General features: G+C 35.2%; 1 protein-coding gene across 2 annotated transcripts in view; it reads right to left on the bottom strand.

The window, feature by feature from the left end:
• Positions 1-19,297, bottom strand: part of LOC135198799 (KH domain-containing, RNA-binding, signal transduction-associated protein 2-like) — a 99,425-nt gene that overhangs the window by 44,584 nt on the left and 35,544 nt on the right. For both annotated transcript variants that reach the window (XM_064226758.1, XM_064226757.1), the window contains exon 2: positions 9,771-9,898. In XM_064226758.1, the coding sequence (XP_064082828.1) occupies positions 9,771-9,845 (75 nt within the window). In that variant the 5' untranslated portion in view covers positions 9,846-9,898. The remainder of the gene's footprint in view (positions 1-9,770; positions 9,899-19,297) is intronic.

The raw sequence follows: 19,297 nt of genomic DNA, 5'->3' as shown, positions 1-19,297 counted from the left end.
AAGGATGGGGAAATTGTTTCCATGAGACTGCATGTTACTGTGACAACCAATGTGCTTATGTGTTACCGTAGGTCCCAAGCTGAATGAAGGACTAGAACTCATAATGTCAATATTTCAGGAACAGGATCCACGCTGAAAGGTTTGTATGACAGGCAAATGAGTTTGCAGTTGTAAAATAAAAAGGTTAACAAAAATGACTTAGTAGCTTACGGTCCATACAAAATAACTAAAGAGCAGATATTTTGGTGTATCAAGCTTCAGGGGTATAATATTTCCTAACAAATAAACAATTAACACAGAAAACCTGAACAGAAGCATCATAAGAAGGGAAAAAGGGAAAAAGGCATGAAGTTTTAAATCTTTCCCTTTTAAAGGGGACGACTGGAAACAAACGCACAAATGCAAACATGTAAGTACAAATGTCATTCTTGCACATGAGATATAATAAGTTATACAAAACATCTTCCATACCATAAAAATAAATGTATTCCACGATTGTAACTGCAAGATAGTCCGTTTACATGACACGACAGTTAGTAAATACACTAAGTAAGGGTGACAGTGATAAGTACCGAAACTGGATAGAGGGAGAAAAATGATGTCTAAAAAGGCACATACTTTAAATTTGCTTTTCACTTCTAATTGTTAAATAATAAAAACATATAATGCACTTAATTCAAAATGAATACAACAGACCCTCCTATATAAGAAATAAGACATTTTTTATATAACAATTCAGATTAATCTTAAAATCATTAATTACCGGTTAGCTTTGCATTCTTCTGAAAGATGATGACTGCAGAAGTTTTGGATGATTTTACTTCATCCTTCTCTGGTGTGAAATAAGCTTATAATCTAACAGGGCTTCGTGGAGACTGCTGTAACTACATCCAAGATATTTAATACCACCGGGAAGTAATATTATTGAGGATACAAAGACTTAAGATGCGCGAATGACATTTTTCAGAAACTGACCCTTTACTAAGCAGAGTGGAGTGAGAAAATGAAATAATTCATAGCATAAACAAAGAACACGCTATTATGAAACTGACACAAACTGATCACCATGATTGTATGTATGTGTGTGTGTGTCTGTGTGTGTGAGAGAGAGAGAGAGAGAGATATTCACACTTTACAGATGGGAGCAAGATACATCTGACAAAAAGAAAATGCAGTTTACACATGTCACATTGGTCGAATAAAGGGTTATTCAGAACAACAATCTTTTCTTCTCCTACGACAGACTTTTGAAAATGATATTGGGAAGACTCGTTCAGATCTGCAAGCTTCAGCGCGAATGCTATTTTTCTTTCACCAACAGAACTTCCGGAAATGAAAGACTGCCATCGACAGCGTTTCATAAAGATGTCATTTGGTGTAGACACACACACACAAAATAAATACATACATATCTACATATATTATTATTATTTGTTGTTATTATTATTATTATTATTATTATTATTATTATTATTATTATTATTATTATTATTATTATTATTATTATTATATGACATTCGCCAGATCTATTTGTTCAGAACTCGGCCAACAAAATGAACTCTGAACTTCGCGTTTTTGTTTTGTTTTTCGGTACATCTTTCACTGGAAACCATCCAAGTCTGAACATGAGAACTAAAAGAACGATACTCTTCTCCCACTCTAGGATTCGAACTGAGATCAGTGAGAAAGAGGTCGGCGCTGTAACCACAAGCATATACACAAATATTTGCACGTAATTGCATGTAAACGCGGGCAATTAATTACAAGTACTTCTAGTTTTACCGTGGTGGCGAGAGTGGTTTTATGGAAAATAGACAGATAAGGTATTAAGTTTTCGAAATTATGAAATAATTAGAAATTTGTCTGCCAGAAGCATGCTGCAAAAAGGAAAACAAAAATGAAATGTGTCCTCTGCTACGATATTATTTAATGACGGCGATATATTAGATTAATATAAAAGAATTAAAATAAAAGATAACTTGAATGGAGCCGAGTTTCCATTGTTTTACCCTTACTTTCACCAGAGTACCAACGCAAAATTGCGCAGATTCAAATCCTAGTTAGGGTAGGTACCGGTACGTTATTCCCAAGGTAAACTGAATTCGTTACTCATAGTTTCTCGTGGCTTTGTATTTCAATAAAAAAAATTCATATGTAAGATAAGCAAACAAATGCTGCGCGCGTGCGTTACATCTGATTAGCTTGTAATCATTGCCATAATATTTAAAATTTTTCACGTAAGACTGTCCTGTATTTTTATGATAAAAATAAAAATAAATCCCCAATATTCTGATAACGCATTGCTCAGCCTTCCAAAAGGATCGAATGTTTCTACTTCCCTATTACCGCCTGCACATTTGAAAGAGCACAGTTGTTTACATCATTAGCCCTGCCAGTGAATGTATTCTATGCTTTGAGTTTCAGGTGGCAACGGATAAAAGGATTAAAGAAAAGAAACTACAAGGAGAGGGCGCTATTTTACATGTTGAATGCTTCCAGTTGCTATGAATTCAGTTACAATCAATGATTTTGTTAGTACTATTAGTATAAAGGATTTTGTTTTCAAGATTAGTGTTTTTTCTACTGGTATAAAACTACCGTTCAGTACTGGCCAGTTTTATAAAAACAGTTAAAAAAAAACCATCGAAATCATTTATCATACTCAGAAAAGAAACATCCTTTAAGGCATATATATACAGAAAAGAATGTCTTCACGTATGATTCAAAGCTAAAGTATAGTTTATAGTTTATAATTTCAATGACATCAAGAAAGGCTCATTCTGGGACATCAACGATACTGATCTCTCCTAAATACACTAATCCTCGGAGGGCAAATTTTTACTCCATAAAAACACCGAAGAAAACTGAAAGGAACCATGAAATAGCAAATGGTGAAGGTAATATGGCTCAGGATCAGTTGTTAACTATATATATATATATATATATATATATATATATATATATATATATATATATCTAATTATATATATTACACACATATATATATTATATATATATATATAATATATACATGTGCATGTATATATATATATATATATATATATATATATATATATATATATATATATATATACATGTGTAAAGGTATAAGCCAAGGAGGAAAGTGAAACACTAGAGTAGCGGCTCCAGTGTTTCACTTTCCTTCGGAGCTTATACATTTATTTATGCATTTATCACGTTCCAAACTTTAGTGATTCATTTATACATACATGTATGTATATATACATTTATATATATATATATGTATAAAAATGTACATATATATATATATATATATATATATAGGTATATATATATATATATATATTATATATAAAGTTTCCGTACAAAATCGCTAAGGTACACTGTAGTACATAAAACCGACTAGTGTCCCTCCACCACAGAGCCAATCGCAGATCAATGACTTGTAAAAGACAGAGAGTGTAGGGAGAGAGACAATCGAGAACCAGAGAGGCAAGAGGTGAAGATAATGAAAAGCAAAGAAAGAGCATCGTTCTTTTGAAGAGACCATAAAGAAATCGTTGTCGTGCCAAGGCTGCTGTTAGGGAGGGAAAAATCCATACTGGGCCAGAATAGTCCATTATCGGACAGGGACTACTTTGTCAAAAGTTTTCCTGTGGGTCGGGAGTTTCAGAATATTTGACTCGATTTAACATCCTCAGATATCTCTGGGCATATAAGTACATACATGCATACATATGTGTATATATATACATAATGCATACATATACACATATATACATATATTATACATATGGACGTAATTTATATATATAATAATATACACACATATATAATACACACACACACACACACACACACACATATATATATATATATATATATATATATATATATATATATATATATATATATATATATAATATATATCTCACTCAGTATACCTATGTATGGTAGGATTTTGTCAGAAAAAGACATACCGTGAAGATTAATGGGCGAAGAATAGTGTGGGTTCAGACACGGAAGAGCGAATGTGGAGCGTCTAATACATGTGTGTGTAAAGAGGGGTAACTGTTGTTGGTCTTCACGCAACTGGAGAAATTCTTACAATACAGACAGAGGTATGATATCGTGGGTGCCGAGTATGTATTATGATGTAGAATACGATCATTTGGGAGACAGCGATTTAAAGTTTTTACATTGTTTAAAAACGTTAAAATAGATGAGAAATACGCTTGCTTATTGTAAATTTTTGTTTGTTTGTGTGGTGTTTTTTATGTTGCACGGGACCAGTGGTTATTCAGCAACGGGACCAACAGCTTTACGTGACTTCCGAACCACGTCGAGAGTGAATTTCTATCACCAGAAATACACATCTCTTACTCCTCTGTGGAATGGCCGAGAATCGAACTCGCGGCCACCGAGGTGGCATGCCAAGACCATACCGATCACGCCACTGAGGCTCTATGCTAAGGGTAATAAATATTTTTTGGGGAATAGACTAAAAAGATGTTATCGATAGATTTTAGAGTAGCTAACGTTGGAGACGTTCTGTAATCAAGACATATCGCCCACTGGTGAAATCTGAACACAAGTGTTGACAAATGTTGGGTACATGAAAGCCAAAAAGATGGAGTCAATGTAGCTGATGATGGTAATGAAAAATGAGGTTTATCGCGGAACAGGCGAAGAAGCGCTTCAGTGGCGTGATCGGTATGGACTTGGCCTGACACATCGGTGGCCTCGAGTTCGATTCTCGGGCATTCCATTGACGGGTTAGAGATGTGTATTTCTGGTGATAGAAGTTCACTCTCGACGTGGTTCGGAAGTCACGTAAAGCCGCTGGTCCCGTTGTTGAATAACCACTGGTTCCATGCAACGTAAAATCACCACACAAACAGACAAAGGTGCTGTGAGCAACTCTGCAAAGGGTTAGAAAGAGAAGACGACTCGGAAAAATTTCCATGACAACTCTTTTGGAAAAGCAGTGTCACACAAATTATTGTTCTTATATTTAATCAAAACGGTGGAAGCTGATATTTAATAGCATATGTTATGACTGAAAGGGTGAACCATATATACGAAGACAAAGTTTAGCATTGGTGAAAAGATGAGTCAGGAATTCTGAGAAAACATCGGGAGAATGACCAACACCTATTGTACTTCGTAATTTCTAGGAAATAAAGAGCAGAATAATATCAACAAATTGCTCGCTTCAAGGAAGGAAAGGGGTGATGGAGTGTGTGTATGTGTGTGCGTGCACCCCCCAAGATTGAGGCGAGTGGCGCACTGTAAGGTATCACGAAAGAAACAGGCAATTTATTGGCAACACCTTCAGTTCAGTTTTCAGGAGAGAGGGTCCATCCTCGAGTAAGCAGGTAAAGTGTGGACAAAGAAAGATCTTCGTTCTTTCTCTCAATGAACAACTACTTACCAACTGAAACGGCTTCTAGATATTAAATTATTATATAAAAAAAGATAGCAAAACATAGCGGAGTAAATTAAATTATACAAAAATAACTAACAAATGATATTCGAAGATAAAACAAGAGTAAAGTCTTGAACACCAAGTACGAGGACGATGGTAATAAGGTAACCCAGAAGGGTATCTTGAGGCATTCCAAGTTACACTGTATGGCATGCTGCTGAATATTGCAAGGTAGCAATGATCACTCACCATTGATATTTTTTTTATATATATAATTCAACCACGGGCTACGATCAAAAACAGTCGATTCGCCATTACTTATTTGTTCACTACTAAGGTCAATACAGGCGTATTTGTGCCCAGATCTTTCATTCCTCTTCCGGTTCGAACTTGTGATCTAAAACTAATGAGCAAAACGTGCTCGCCCTTACACAATGAAAGAGAGAGAGAGAGAGAGAGAGAGAGAGAGAGAGAGAGAGAGAGAGAGAGAGAGGTTAAATAGCATTTGCACAATGTTACTGTTCTAGAGACGAAGACTGCCTCTACAGCTTTATTTATGTATGAAGGGCGCGATTAAATTAATTACCTTTTGCACGGTATTCATTTTCATATTTCCAGTGAATATATTTAAAAGGAAAAATGAATTCCGATGGCGGTTCGAAGCGTCCCCTTTCTCAGTGCCTGGCCAAGTAAACCCTTCAACAATGCCACGCTTTGTATCCTTCGTTTCATCGTAAAGCTGAACTTCCCTTTTCACATGGACTCACGTTCGTGTCATTTCATGTGACATATACTTGCACATTTCTTCAAAAGAAAATATTTATAAATTTGTATAAAACTTTCAATCTACTGCATACTTGCAGATATATATATTTATGTAACGAATAACATAAGCTGTGCAATAAATTAAAATAAAAGTTAGTTGTACCCGACGTTATTAATATAAAAAATATATATTTTCACAAAGACTTTGCTAACGTTTCTCTGCAATCCTCAGTGTACCGAGAACAGTAATTATTAACAAAATAATAACGAACGAACCCAAAGAGAGTATTATTTGTGAAATGACCATTTCCTTTCCGAGAGTCGAGAATTCTCCCTTTTCGTTGGGAATTCCTGCTTCGCAAAAAAATATAAAACTAATCTTGACGACAGAAAGCATCGGCTCCCATAAAATAGGATTACAAATCATATATGCGCCTAAATCTAAATAAAAAAATCACACATACTAAATCAAATAGTTACTCTAATTTTCCGCACAATAGTTTTACTTGTGAACAAAATAATAATGCAAGTACAAAAAATAATATTAGACTGAAGAATTTAATAACCAATAAAAAAAAAAGAATATGAAATAAGGATATTCAACGAAATTGGAATAACAATTCGATCAGCAAAAACCGACAAGGTAATTAATAAAAAGCAAGCTGCTAGTTTCCAACATTTTCATACGTTCCTACCTGTGGGTTGCAACATTTTTATATCAAAAGATCTCTTTCCCAAGATATGAGAAATGTCAAGAGCGGCTCTAAAAAGCTCTGGAAATATTCTGTACGGAATAAAGAAGAGAACAATGCAGTGGCAACAACAATGGAAACGTTATAATTCAAACCAGAAATACAAAACGCAGCACAAAACCCTCTAATGGAGTGTTGACCAGAACCTTAACTGGGAAAATACAGAGAGAGAGAGAGAGAGAGAGAGAGAGAGAGAGAGAGAGAGAGAGAGAGAGAGAGAGAGAGTTTTAATGCACTTTGTAAATATAAAAAAATGAATTATGCTCTTCCTTAACTAGTTTCATGACAATACTATACTCGTACATGTTCAGTTCCTGAGAACTAATATACAGTAATGTAGGAGTAGATCAGTTGGTTACCACCAGTTCTTAAATGAAAAATTAAAAAGAAGCTCAAATGGAGCATGCACAATGAGTTTGTGTACGTAATTATGAGCTACTTAATGGCTGGTCCTGGAGTTAACGCTCTTCAGTTCTCGCCTTGATGGTTAAAATCAAAGGACTATCATTCAGTTTAAACCCGGACATAAAAACCATTGGGTTCTCTTAACACAACTGGTTGAAATAATGAGGATGATGATGATGATGATACACATACACACACAAACACACAGACACACACACACATATATATATATACATATATATATATATATATATATATATATATATATGCGTGTATATATATATATATATATATATATATATTATATAATATATATCATGTATATATATATATATGATATATATATATATATATCTATTATATTTCGTATATTACACACACGCATATATAATATATATAATGATATATATACTCAGCATTTGCAGGATATTTAGCATTGCCCTAGCTGAAAAGTAGCTACTGAATGATTCAATGTGTTCTTAATGAAGGCATATTCTGTTTAACAAAACAATACTGAATGTGTCATAAAACGTTATCTGTCATGTGACGGATAAAATACTGTCTAATGTGCTTATCGCAGTTCGGTGTCTAATCCACTAGGCTGCAAAGAATGTTTTATATGAATAGCATATTCAATAATTTTTGTAAATGGCATATTTTATGCATATTGAGAATAAGGAATTGCAAGTAAGTGAAGAAATACGTTCTTTAGAAATTATTTAAAAACATTTTATAATTAAATTCCTTCTGTCTTTTACATTTTCTTTTAAAATCGGCGTCTTGAGAGATGTGCCAAACCTCATATAGAGGCCACTTGTTTTTTGGGGAAGTTCCTACTGCGAATGCCTAATCAGCTACAAATTGTGATGGGTTTTTGCTGTGAAAAACTGCTCCCATTAAAAATAAATGTATCGAAAACAGTAGGAGAAACGACCAAAACCAAAACCTAGTCAAACAGATGGGGTACATTGGACGTGGTAGGGGTTTGTCTCCATGCAGGATTAACAGTGTTTCCATGTACGTAGTACATCGTAAACGCAGCCTTTTTGAGATACAAGTCCAAACTTAATTTTTCCAATTCACTGCACATCCGCTAGTCTATGGCCATGGCAATTCTGGAATGGTCTGAGAATCATTAATATAAATTCTGGCCTTGAGGCCAAGGATCTTGCATATATTAATATGCAGCGAACACCTGGGTTTTGTCGCTTGGGAGACGGGAAAATCACAAACACACTACATTATACATACATCACATACATACATACATACATACATACATACTTATATATATATATTATATATATATTATTAACATATATATATGTATACTATATCTATATATATCTATATATATATTATAATATATATATATAATATATATATATATATATATATTATATATATATATATCATGAGTTTCTCACGAACATTTTTTTATTTATTTCTCAAATATTAAATTCACTATACCTTGGGCATAACTCACCACACAACGAATTAATTGTAAAAGAAAAAAACAACTAGGATAACCCTGATTCGCAACTATGCCCTTTTGGACTCATTTCGATTCGAATATCATATTTGAAATCGATCACACCATGTAAAGCAGTTAACTTTATATACATACACACATATATGTATGTATGCGTGTAGGCAAAGACTACTAAAAACTCTTAAAATACATCAAAGAAACTAATTTGTAATACAAGATTACTCTCACTTTCAAGCAAATTTATCTTTCGTATTCCATTTTCAAGATTACTTTCGCTTTCAAGCAAATTTATCTTTCGTATTCCATTTTTAAGAGCTTTGGGTCAATTACGTGCTACACATTTCAGGAACATATATCTATGATATCATTCAGACATATGTCGACGAGGTGCATAAGCCAAGAAATAAAAGAACAAAGACACTGCATCGATAGAATTGAGTTCGTTCTTGGCACGACATTCATCTTAAACTTTGTGCTACCTCCACAAACCCAAACCCACACACACCCAAACATTATACCCAAGATGCCGCATACTTACATTATATATATATATATGTATATACATACATATATATATATATATGTGTATATACATATATGTATATATACATATATATAGATATATATGTGTATATACTATATTGTATTTATATATATATATATAGATATATATGTATATGTACTATATACATATATGCATATATACATATAATATATATATATATACATATATATAGATATATATGTATATGTACTATATACATATATGCATATATACATATACATATATATATACGTATATATACATATACATATATATATATGTATATATGTATATATATATGTATATATACGTATATGCATATACATATATATATATATATATATATATATATATATATATATATATATATATACACACACAAACTTATATTCTTTTCCTTACCTTTGGATGATCTCTGACGGGGACAAGGACGCGAACTGTCAGTTTGATGGCTTTGTCTTTGGTGACGTCTGCCATTTTTCTGTCTTCCGGTTTGCCTGATCTCGTGCCTGACTGCAGCCGCTCAATCTCTGAAAGCAAACAATATGAAAATGGAATTAGTGATTGAAGAATCTCTTGACGCTTTTTATGCTAGAGAGCCAAGAATAAAATCGGGTGTAATTATTATAAATCGTTCTACACATCAGAAACGACAATTTGATGGAAAAGTGAGGAACTACTCCATTTGGAATACGTACGTAAAAGATCTGGATGTAATCATTTTGAACATAGAAATACATATTCAGTGTAGGATATAAATAGAATTACTCAATGGCACATACTTGAAATGAATTATTCTATGGAAGGGAATTCTTAATTTATCCATTAACAGGAATCAGAGGTAAAATACCCCTTTTGCCATGAGATATAACCCAAGTTCAAAGTTATGACAAATATTCGTTCATTATAAAATATGTAATTCATATAATAAAAGTTAAAGCAGTTAACCCTCAACCTCCATTGCTTCGGTATATGTTCATATTTTTACGCTAACAATGGCAACTGCTTTTCCATATTACCTTTTTTCAACAACAACAAACAAAATCTAAAAATGACTTTTATTCTTCATGGAAATGCGACAAAAAGAACAAGGTATGATCCGACCTTTAGCTTACTCGAATGCATGCAAGATCTTCCACTGACACTTAAGTTGCAAACATTATATTCCTAACTTAATGTGAAGTGGTCTTCGTAACTAATACTCATAATCAGTACTACTCATCCTAGCAACAAAGATAAAATAAAAGCGACACAATTAAACTTTCGCGCTTTTTAAATTCAAGCATGACGCCGAAAAGTTTCTTGATTTTATTAATAGGGCACACCCAAATATAAAATTTACTATGGAATGCAAAAGTGATAATAAACTACCGTTCCTAGATGTTTTAGTCTTACAACAGTATGATTATTTTAACACTACAGTTTACAGGAAGAGAACTTTTACAGGACTAGATTCATATTTTTGTAGTCACTATTTTTTATGGCTTTAAATTAAACTCTCTATCCACATTACTATATAGTGCCTTCTCACTGACATCTAGTTGGAAGTTTTTTCACAATGAAATCGACTTTTTACGTCAATATTTTACAAGCAATTATTCTCCCACTACACTTTTTCACAAGTATGTTTTTAAAAAAAGTTTTCATGCCACAAGTCTCCTTACCTACTGTGCCTAAGCTTCCATTTTAAGGAAATGTAACTTTAATCAATGAAAAAAAAATTATGATGCACTAAAAAAACTCTTATTTGATTATATACCAGATGTCCGATTTAATATCATCCCAACAAATCCACTTAGTTCAGGTAGTTTGTTTAAATTCAAGGATAAACTTGACCCTTTGATGAAATTGCGTTATACACAAGTTTAATTGCCCTAGCTGCAATCTAGGGACCTACGTGGGATCCACACAAGAGCTTGAAGGATCAGAATTGATTGCCATAAGGGCGTTAGCTATCAAACTGGTAACAAACTTGCTAATCCTGAATTGTCTAACATCAGACAGTAAAAGGTTTAGATATATTAGGAGGGGCACCGAGTGGCAAACTATTGACAATCCTGGAGTCCTTGTTTATTGAACAGCTTGTTCCTCAATTGAACACTGGGCAGTCTTCCTCGACAACTCTTTACCTTACGTGAACTGTTGCCTTTTGACATTTGTGGTTTGTTCCTTCTGACTTCCGTCCTTCCTTTCTCTCGATGGTTGGTTCTGCTACAACTAGTTTCAATTTTATTTATGATGCATTAATTCTTGTATTTGTATTTTAGCGCTTTTAATGTTAATTTTATTGTTTTTGGTCTTTATAGCTCGAAAATGAAACCTTTGTGTTTTGAAACGTCGCAATAATTGTATTTTAAGGACTACCTGAGATGTACTTCCTCCTTCAGCAGTCTTTTATTGTTCGAGTTACTAATAACCACCACCCCGTAGGGGAGGGGATAGTGCGTCACTGGACCTCATGCGGTGCACTGTAGGCATTACTTATGGTTCTTTGCAGCCACTTGATGCATAGAGCAGCTGCGAGGTTTTCCTCCTGTTACACCGTTCAAAACCTTTTACTGTCAATTTCCATTTCAGCGCTGAATGACCTCATAGGTCCTAGTGCTCTGCCTTTGGCCTAAATTCTATATTCAACTCAACTACTATGGGTTTCAGAGACAGTGCAAGCACGTTTTTTGCAATAACTCTGTAACGAACACTCGCATCAGAACGAGATTTTGCTATAGTGTATTACACACAGTGCCGTAATTTATAAGGGTATCGTGAATCACTAATTGTAAAGAATAAATACACTTAACCCTGTACCAAGAGGCAAAAACGCCAATAGCCAGAAATGGATACGAACGCAATAGTAAAAAGCTCCGCCTACCCTCTCCCCACACCACCGCCACCCCCGTCCTTCTTCCTTCTCTTCTCTCTCTGAGAGTTGCTTCAGTTTAAACTTATTTTGTATGATTTTTTTTTATCTATCTATCTATCTATTTATCTATCTATCTAATAATATACATTGTTGTATATATCTAACGATCCAGTCGGTTGTTAGCTGCCCGTTGACTGATTTATTTATGCACTGATCCGCTCATATCTCTCTCTCTCTCTTTGGTAGTGGTACCTGCTATAAATTGTTATTAGAGTAAGAGATATCTGAATGTACGGTGGAGCAGTAAAACAATAGACACTATGATTTATGGTAAAGCTACTGTTATATGTGCATCGGTATAATCAAGGGTTTAACTCTAGTGAATCTCCGGTAAAGAGGCTCAATTTTTATTTGTAACACAGATTAACTATAACTATAACCAGTTACCTATTCAACCATATATGAAGGCAGTTGGCACCTTTTTCATGGCTTAAAAAGTTGAAAAGTTGCGTGACAAACGAATTTCTGCAACCGTGCCGACAGTTACGTTCCGTGGTGGCCATATCCTCTTCACCTTCGTAATACAAGTACTATATTGCTGATACCCGAGTCCGCATGAGGATTACGAAGAAGGTAACCAACCACAAGTATAACAGTCGCTTTACCATAAATCATAGTGTCTATCGTTTTACTGCTCCACCATACATTCAGATATCTCCACTCTAATAACCATTTACAGTAGGTACCACTACCACACACACACACACACAGAGAGAGAGAGAGAGAGAGAGAGAGAGAGAGAGAGAGAGAGAGAGAGAGAGAGATGAGCGGATCAGTGCATAAATAAATAAGTCAACAGGCAGGTAACAACCGAGTGAATCGTTAGATATATTCACCAATGTAAACTATTATTAGATAGATAGATAGAAAAAATCGTACAAAATATGTTTAAACTGAAGTAACTTTCAGAGAGAGAGAGAGAGAGAGAGAGAGAGAGAGAGAGAGAGAGAGAGAGAGAGAGAGAGAGAGAGAGAGAGAGAGAGAGAGAGAGAGAGATATGAGCGAATCAATGCATAAATAAATCAGTCAACCGGCAGCTAACAACCAACTGGATCGTTAGATATATACAACAATGCAGAAGTCAGGTACTATGTCGAACCTCTAAGTAAATGGGGATACAATCCACAATGAAGTAAATTCCTCTTGTAGTTTAAAATATATAGTTCTTGTATAGGATTAAAGCTTTCGACCATCAACTGTGGTCTTGTTCACTAAAGTGTGATATGTCACCTCAAGGAACTAACAAGTAAGAGCACAAACATTTGAAAAAACAACGGTTAGGTAACAAGCTAGTTCATATTATGAATGATCAGGCGGTTGAGCCCTCGTTCTTTCCAGAATTCGTCTTGAATTCTGGAAAGAACGAGGGCTCAACCGCCTGATCATTCATAATATGAACTAGCTTGTTACCTAACCGTTGTTTTTTCAAATGTTTGTGCTCTTACTTGTTAGTTCCTTGAGGTGACATATCACACTTTAGTGAACAAGACCACAGTTGATGGTCGAAAGCTTTAATCCTATACAAGAACTATATATTTTAAACTACAAGAGGAGTTTACTTCATTGTGGATTGTATTCCCATATACAACAATGTATATTATTAGATAGATAGATAGATAGATAGAAACATAATACAAAATAAGTTTCAACTGAAGCAACTTTCAGAGAGAGAGAGAAGGGAAGATGAGGGAAGGAAGAAGGACAGGGGTGGCGGTGGAGTTGGGGGGAGAGGGTAGGCGGAGCTTTTTACTGTTGTGTTCGTATCCATTTCTGGCTGATGGTGTTTTTGCCTCTTGGTACAGCGACAAGTGTCTTTATTCTTTACAATTAGTGATTCACGATACCCTTATAAATTACGGCAGTGGGTGTAATACACTATAGCAAAATCTCGTTCTGATACGAGCGTTCGTTACAGAGTTATTGCAAAAAACGAGCTTGCACTGTCTCTGAAACCCATTGTAGTAACCATCATATCTTAGAACATTATATATGTATATTAGAACAGTGGTGGCCAAAGTTTTCAGCACGAAGACCACATCATTGGGCCATGAAAAGTCAAAGGGCAGCACCTTTTGCAGTCGGGCGGTGCTCTTTTAGATAATACAACAAATAGACAGCATGGTTGATAAAAACAAACAAATTCAGAGTCCATCACAAGCAATTCAATGAGGAAAAATATTTCTGGTCACAATTCTGCTCTACAATTCGTTTCAAGTCTGGCACAAGGTTGCTGTTAGAGACTCTCATCATTGCGTTTCAGTTGTGTCTGACAACATGGACCCGTTCTTGGACTTATTTGTCTTCATGCAGGAAAAACTCTGCTCACGGATGTAAGCGGAACCAAAAATAGAGAATAATCTGGCAGCAAAATTTCTTAAACATGGAAAACACTGAACTGAGAGCGACTTGTAAAACTCTACTAATGTTGGTTAGTGAAACATTTCCTTCAATGAATGATCAGTTTGAATGTCAGGTGCTCGATCGACATCAGCAGAGAAAGGAGTTCATTAAGTTGAATTTAATCTCAATCTGTATAAACCTATATTTTATAAACTGTAAATTATAGATGTTCAATCACAAAAATGTACTGATTTTTTTTTCTAATTTGCTGCATGCTTCAACGGGCCGCACAGACGCCATTGGATGGCCACTCGGACCACATTATGCCCGCCACTGATATATAATTACACACATATATCCTAAACACAGCAGATGAATGAACTGAGCGCAGAAATTTGGCAATATATTGTACAGATTTCAGCTAAATGTTCAACAAACTTGTGAACATCGACATGAAAGTAACCTTAAAATTTGTGTCTAATATGGACATAAACATGCGGATCATTATTACACTCTTATGGACATCATTAGTTCAGTACCTAAACCTCCAAAATGTAATTAAAATAATGTTCGGGCGTAGTCTCTTAACAAGACGCATACTAACCTGTCGCCTAATAAAAGAAACGACAAAATCGCTTTGGAAAGAGCAGATCGCAATTCAGGTGAATGTAATTCACTGCTGCCAAGTTGCAAATAGGAAAATGTAGCGATGGTGGTTAGATTACCAGATGGCATTACTGATTAGCCCATTAGTTTAGCATTTTCATATCCAAATTCACAAAAAACGTGTAATGAATATTCAAAGCAAGCAAATAATGCAATATGGGACTTGCCCTGAAGAAGAGGGGCAAAAAATGCCCCCTGACTGCATACAAACAAAACCGGGAAGAAGTCTAATTGATACTCTAAAAGGTAAAAGCTCGAACTAGAAAGAAAAGATTTAGAATGCGCAATACCCCATTATTTCACCTTACTCCTAATGAACGAGAACTTTGAGCCAGTCACAAAAGCCAGAGACCTGACCTTTCAAAAATTCCGAGTTACCCTTCTCAACTGCCTGTCACGTACGAGAGAGAGAGAGAAAAGGCACGATTCCTATTTTCCCAAGTTACACGGAACGCCGAAGAGTGAAACACGAGTGCGTATAAATCTTGGGAGGCAAGAAGATGGAAGAGAAACGAGAGAGGATAAAACGAAGACAACAAAGCTGACGGAGAGGGAGGAAGAAGTTGTTGCTTCAGCAAGAGAAGAAAAAGAAGTAGAAGGATGATCAATGACAGAGTTAATGAGATTCGTCAGTACTGAGCCAAGAGTAGGGAGGAAATAATAGGCGTAAGAGGCCTGTCAATAGACCAGCATACCCTCAAGTCTTGTTGGCGTAAGCAGAGCATATTTTCCATCTAAATTAAGTCTGTCCAATACAGTACAAAGCACGTGATTTTATATCTCTTCCTGAAGTTATGAGCCGGAATATCGTAAGGTACGGGAGTCAGGCGCTTTAGGGCGAAATTACATCTGCTTTTCAAGAGACGACGGGTCTCTGGCACAAGAAAAACTGATTTTCGGCACCTCACAAGAATGAGGAACCGACTCAAAGGTACGGATACTAACAACTCTCCAAGAAAATAACGCTCTCATGGAAGACGCCAAGCAGAAATCTTAAGACGATATTGTAAATTATAATTACCATTATTAGGAAATCTATCAATTCAGTCTATGTAGCCTGAAAGAGAATAGGTTACCGGCCTTAGTTGACATCAAGATGAAGATATGAATATTGCAACACTGATAACAAAGATATCTGAAGGAACTGAACGTTCACATCTACAATAACAATCACCACCTCTCATTTAGCGTTTATTAACTGGAAAAAGAAGGCAGGGAGTCGAAGGTATTATAAAGTAAGTCCAATACTATATCTACATTTATAATGCAAAGCGTTTCAATACAAAGCAAACCGTGGAACGGACAACTGGAATAATAAATTCTAAAACAGTCAAAGTTCATTCCTACTCGTTCTTGTACGTCCCTCACTAATCCACATCAGATCTCTTTTGCAACTAACAATTATATCTTGCAACAGGAGAGAACGAATACCTACAGCAAGATTTGTATTACCTGGACGCTAGATTATCTCTTTTTCAATTACAGTAATATCACAAACAAAACAGTTTTGTTCAAGAACATTATCGTTTTTAACACTGGGTATGAAAGGTTTACGCTTATATCAACAACATGGTACTGTTAGCTACGATAATGTTGAATGACGTGCCTTGCGATATATGTCTTACCAAAGTTGGAATATTAATAACTTACAAGAAAAGTAAGATCTAAAAGTGTAATCACTCACCACATAGTTTTCTATACACGTACTGGCTATCAGACAACAAAATTCTAGAATTAAAGTTCGATATGGGAGCTTGAATATAAAATGTTTGGCAACATGAGACAGCGCTATAAAGACAAACATGGGACACCGTGCTTATTACAATTTGCTCTAATGGCATCTTTGTTGTTAAAATGATAAACTTCCAAGTTCTGGTGGAAGCATAAGCGTCATACTGGGAGAGTTTTTGCGGTACGCAGACAAAATGTCGACATCAAATGTCGACATCGTTTAAATATCAATGGCTTAAAGGTCGATAGACAAAATGTCGACGGTCGTTACTTTTTACATGTCAATGTACCAAATAACTTATGGTGCAAAGAAATAAAAATTATGTCAATATATGTGCTGTAAATTTTGCACAGTTTGCTACTTTTCATAACAGGCTTTGTTTGTTTGTATGGTGTTTTTACGTTGCATGGAACCAGTGGTTATTCAGCAACGGGACCAACGGCTTTACGTGACTTCCGAACCACGTCGAGAGTGAACTTCTATCACCAGAAATACACACCTCTCACTCTTCAATGGAATGTCCGAGAATCAAACTTGCGACCACCGAGGTGGGACGCAAACACCATACCAACCACGGCACTGAGCCGCTTATAACAGGCTTTACAAAAGTAAAATCATTCAGAAAAGGAAACACTTGCTCGTACCGTAAAAAAAAAAAAAAAAAATGAGACCACCTCATTCTGTGACTAGTAACGAACATTTAAGAGTTACGCCGAAAAATATTTTCATAGTACTAAAGACGTGAATATTTATTCTACCTCAAGGAATCTTCAGCTTCTTAAAGGAAAAAGAAAATGGGTCAGTGATGGCAGCTCCGCTTGTGCTCCAACTGGAAAAAAAGCTTTACACAGTAAACGCCATGATACAGGAAAAAAGAAAAAAAAAGGGACTTCTTCTTAAGTATTGTGTTACAACTCTCAAAAATGAGAATACATATGACATAATACATAATATTCAGCCAGCTTTAAACTCATCACTTGCACCCATTTTCAGTAGACTTGGAACGTTCAGCCGTCAATAGCGTGAAAAAGTTTTTCCCAGAAGTTGAAATATCTGGATTTTTTTTTTTTAAGTTAGTGCCTCTAGCAAAAGGTACAAGGATTGGGTTTGCAGTGTTAGTACATAAATGCTGAAAATGCAATTATGTATCATAAAAAAAACTTCAAGTTTAAATTATCGCCCCCAGACGACGTGTATGATTGCTTTAACACTGACATCATCTATCGATGAAGAAACGGATAATATTTAAAATAGATTTCTACAGTACTTTAACGACATGGTTAGGCGTTTTTCAGCGTGGAAGAAGAAGGCGGCCAAAGTTTGAAGTTAACTTCTGGTCATGATATGACAGAACATTACTAAATGATTTACAAAGAACAAACAACTTGCTTGATGGCTTCAAAATACTTTCAAGAAGAGGATGAATGCGATTTACCCAACAGAAGAAAAAAATTCTTCGATACTCCCTTCATAAAAAGTACACAGATGATACTAGAACAAGTGTTCCAAGGAAAGGATGTTGGGAGAAAGAACAAAAAATATACTGAAGTAAACGCCAAGGTTGAAAAGCATCGTTGAAGGCTATGACACTGAAAACGCAATTGAATTTTTTGCGCAATGGCTCGTAATTTATAGTGTTGTATGGTTATTCCCGTATTGGATCTTTCAATGATTTTTATAATTCTTATCATGTTGCTTTAAATAAATATTCATATTACACTTCACTATTTTTGTAAAGTTCAATTCCCCTTTTGCTTTTCTTTGCAGCTTAAGGTACTTGGTCCGATAGTATTTAAAAAGTAACGCCCATCGACATTTAGTCCATTGATACTTAATGTCGACATTATGACCGTCAACATTTAGTCAGTCGACATTTTGATTTGATTTATAAACATTTTTGCCATTATGTCAAGCACTGGGGCAACTAAGGCCATTCAGCGCTGAAGCGGTAATTGACAGCAAAAGGTTTGAAAGGTGTTACAGGAGGAAAACCTCAAAGTTGCACTACGAAACAGTTGTTAGGAGAAGCGGACAGTAAGATAAGAAGAGAATAGGAACTGTCGACATTTAGACCTACTACCGTTTTAGCTGCTTGGTGGATCAGATAACGAGTTAGTGAGCGGAAAGTTAACTGAAGACAACATTAGTCTTAAAAGGATGTGAAATAGTTCAGCTTCTCTAAACCTTTAAGCTTCGATGTAAATATGTAAACCAGAAAATATGTTAGTTTTCAAACTCTTTTATACCAGGTGATGAGTTTTTCTCTCCCTC

The sequence above is a fragment of the Macrobrachium nipponense genome, chromosome 22 (assembly GCF_015104395.2).
Source record: "Macrobrachium nipponense isolate FS-2020 chromosome 22, ASM1510439v2, whole genome shotgun sequence".
Classification (NCBI taxonomy): Eukaryota; Metazoa; Arthropoda; class Malacostraca; order Decapoda; family Palaemonidae; genus Macrobrachium; species Macrobrachium nipponense.
This window is presented reverse-complemented; position numbering and strand designations above follow the sequence as displayed.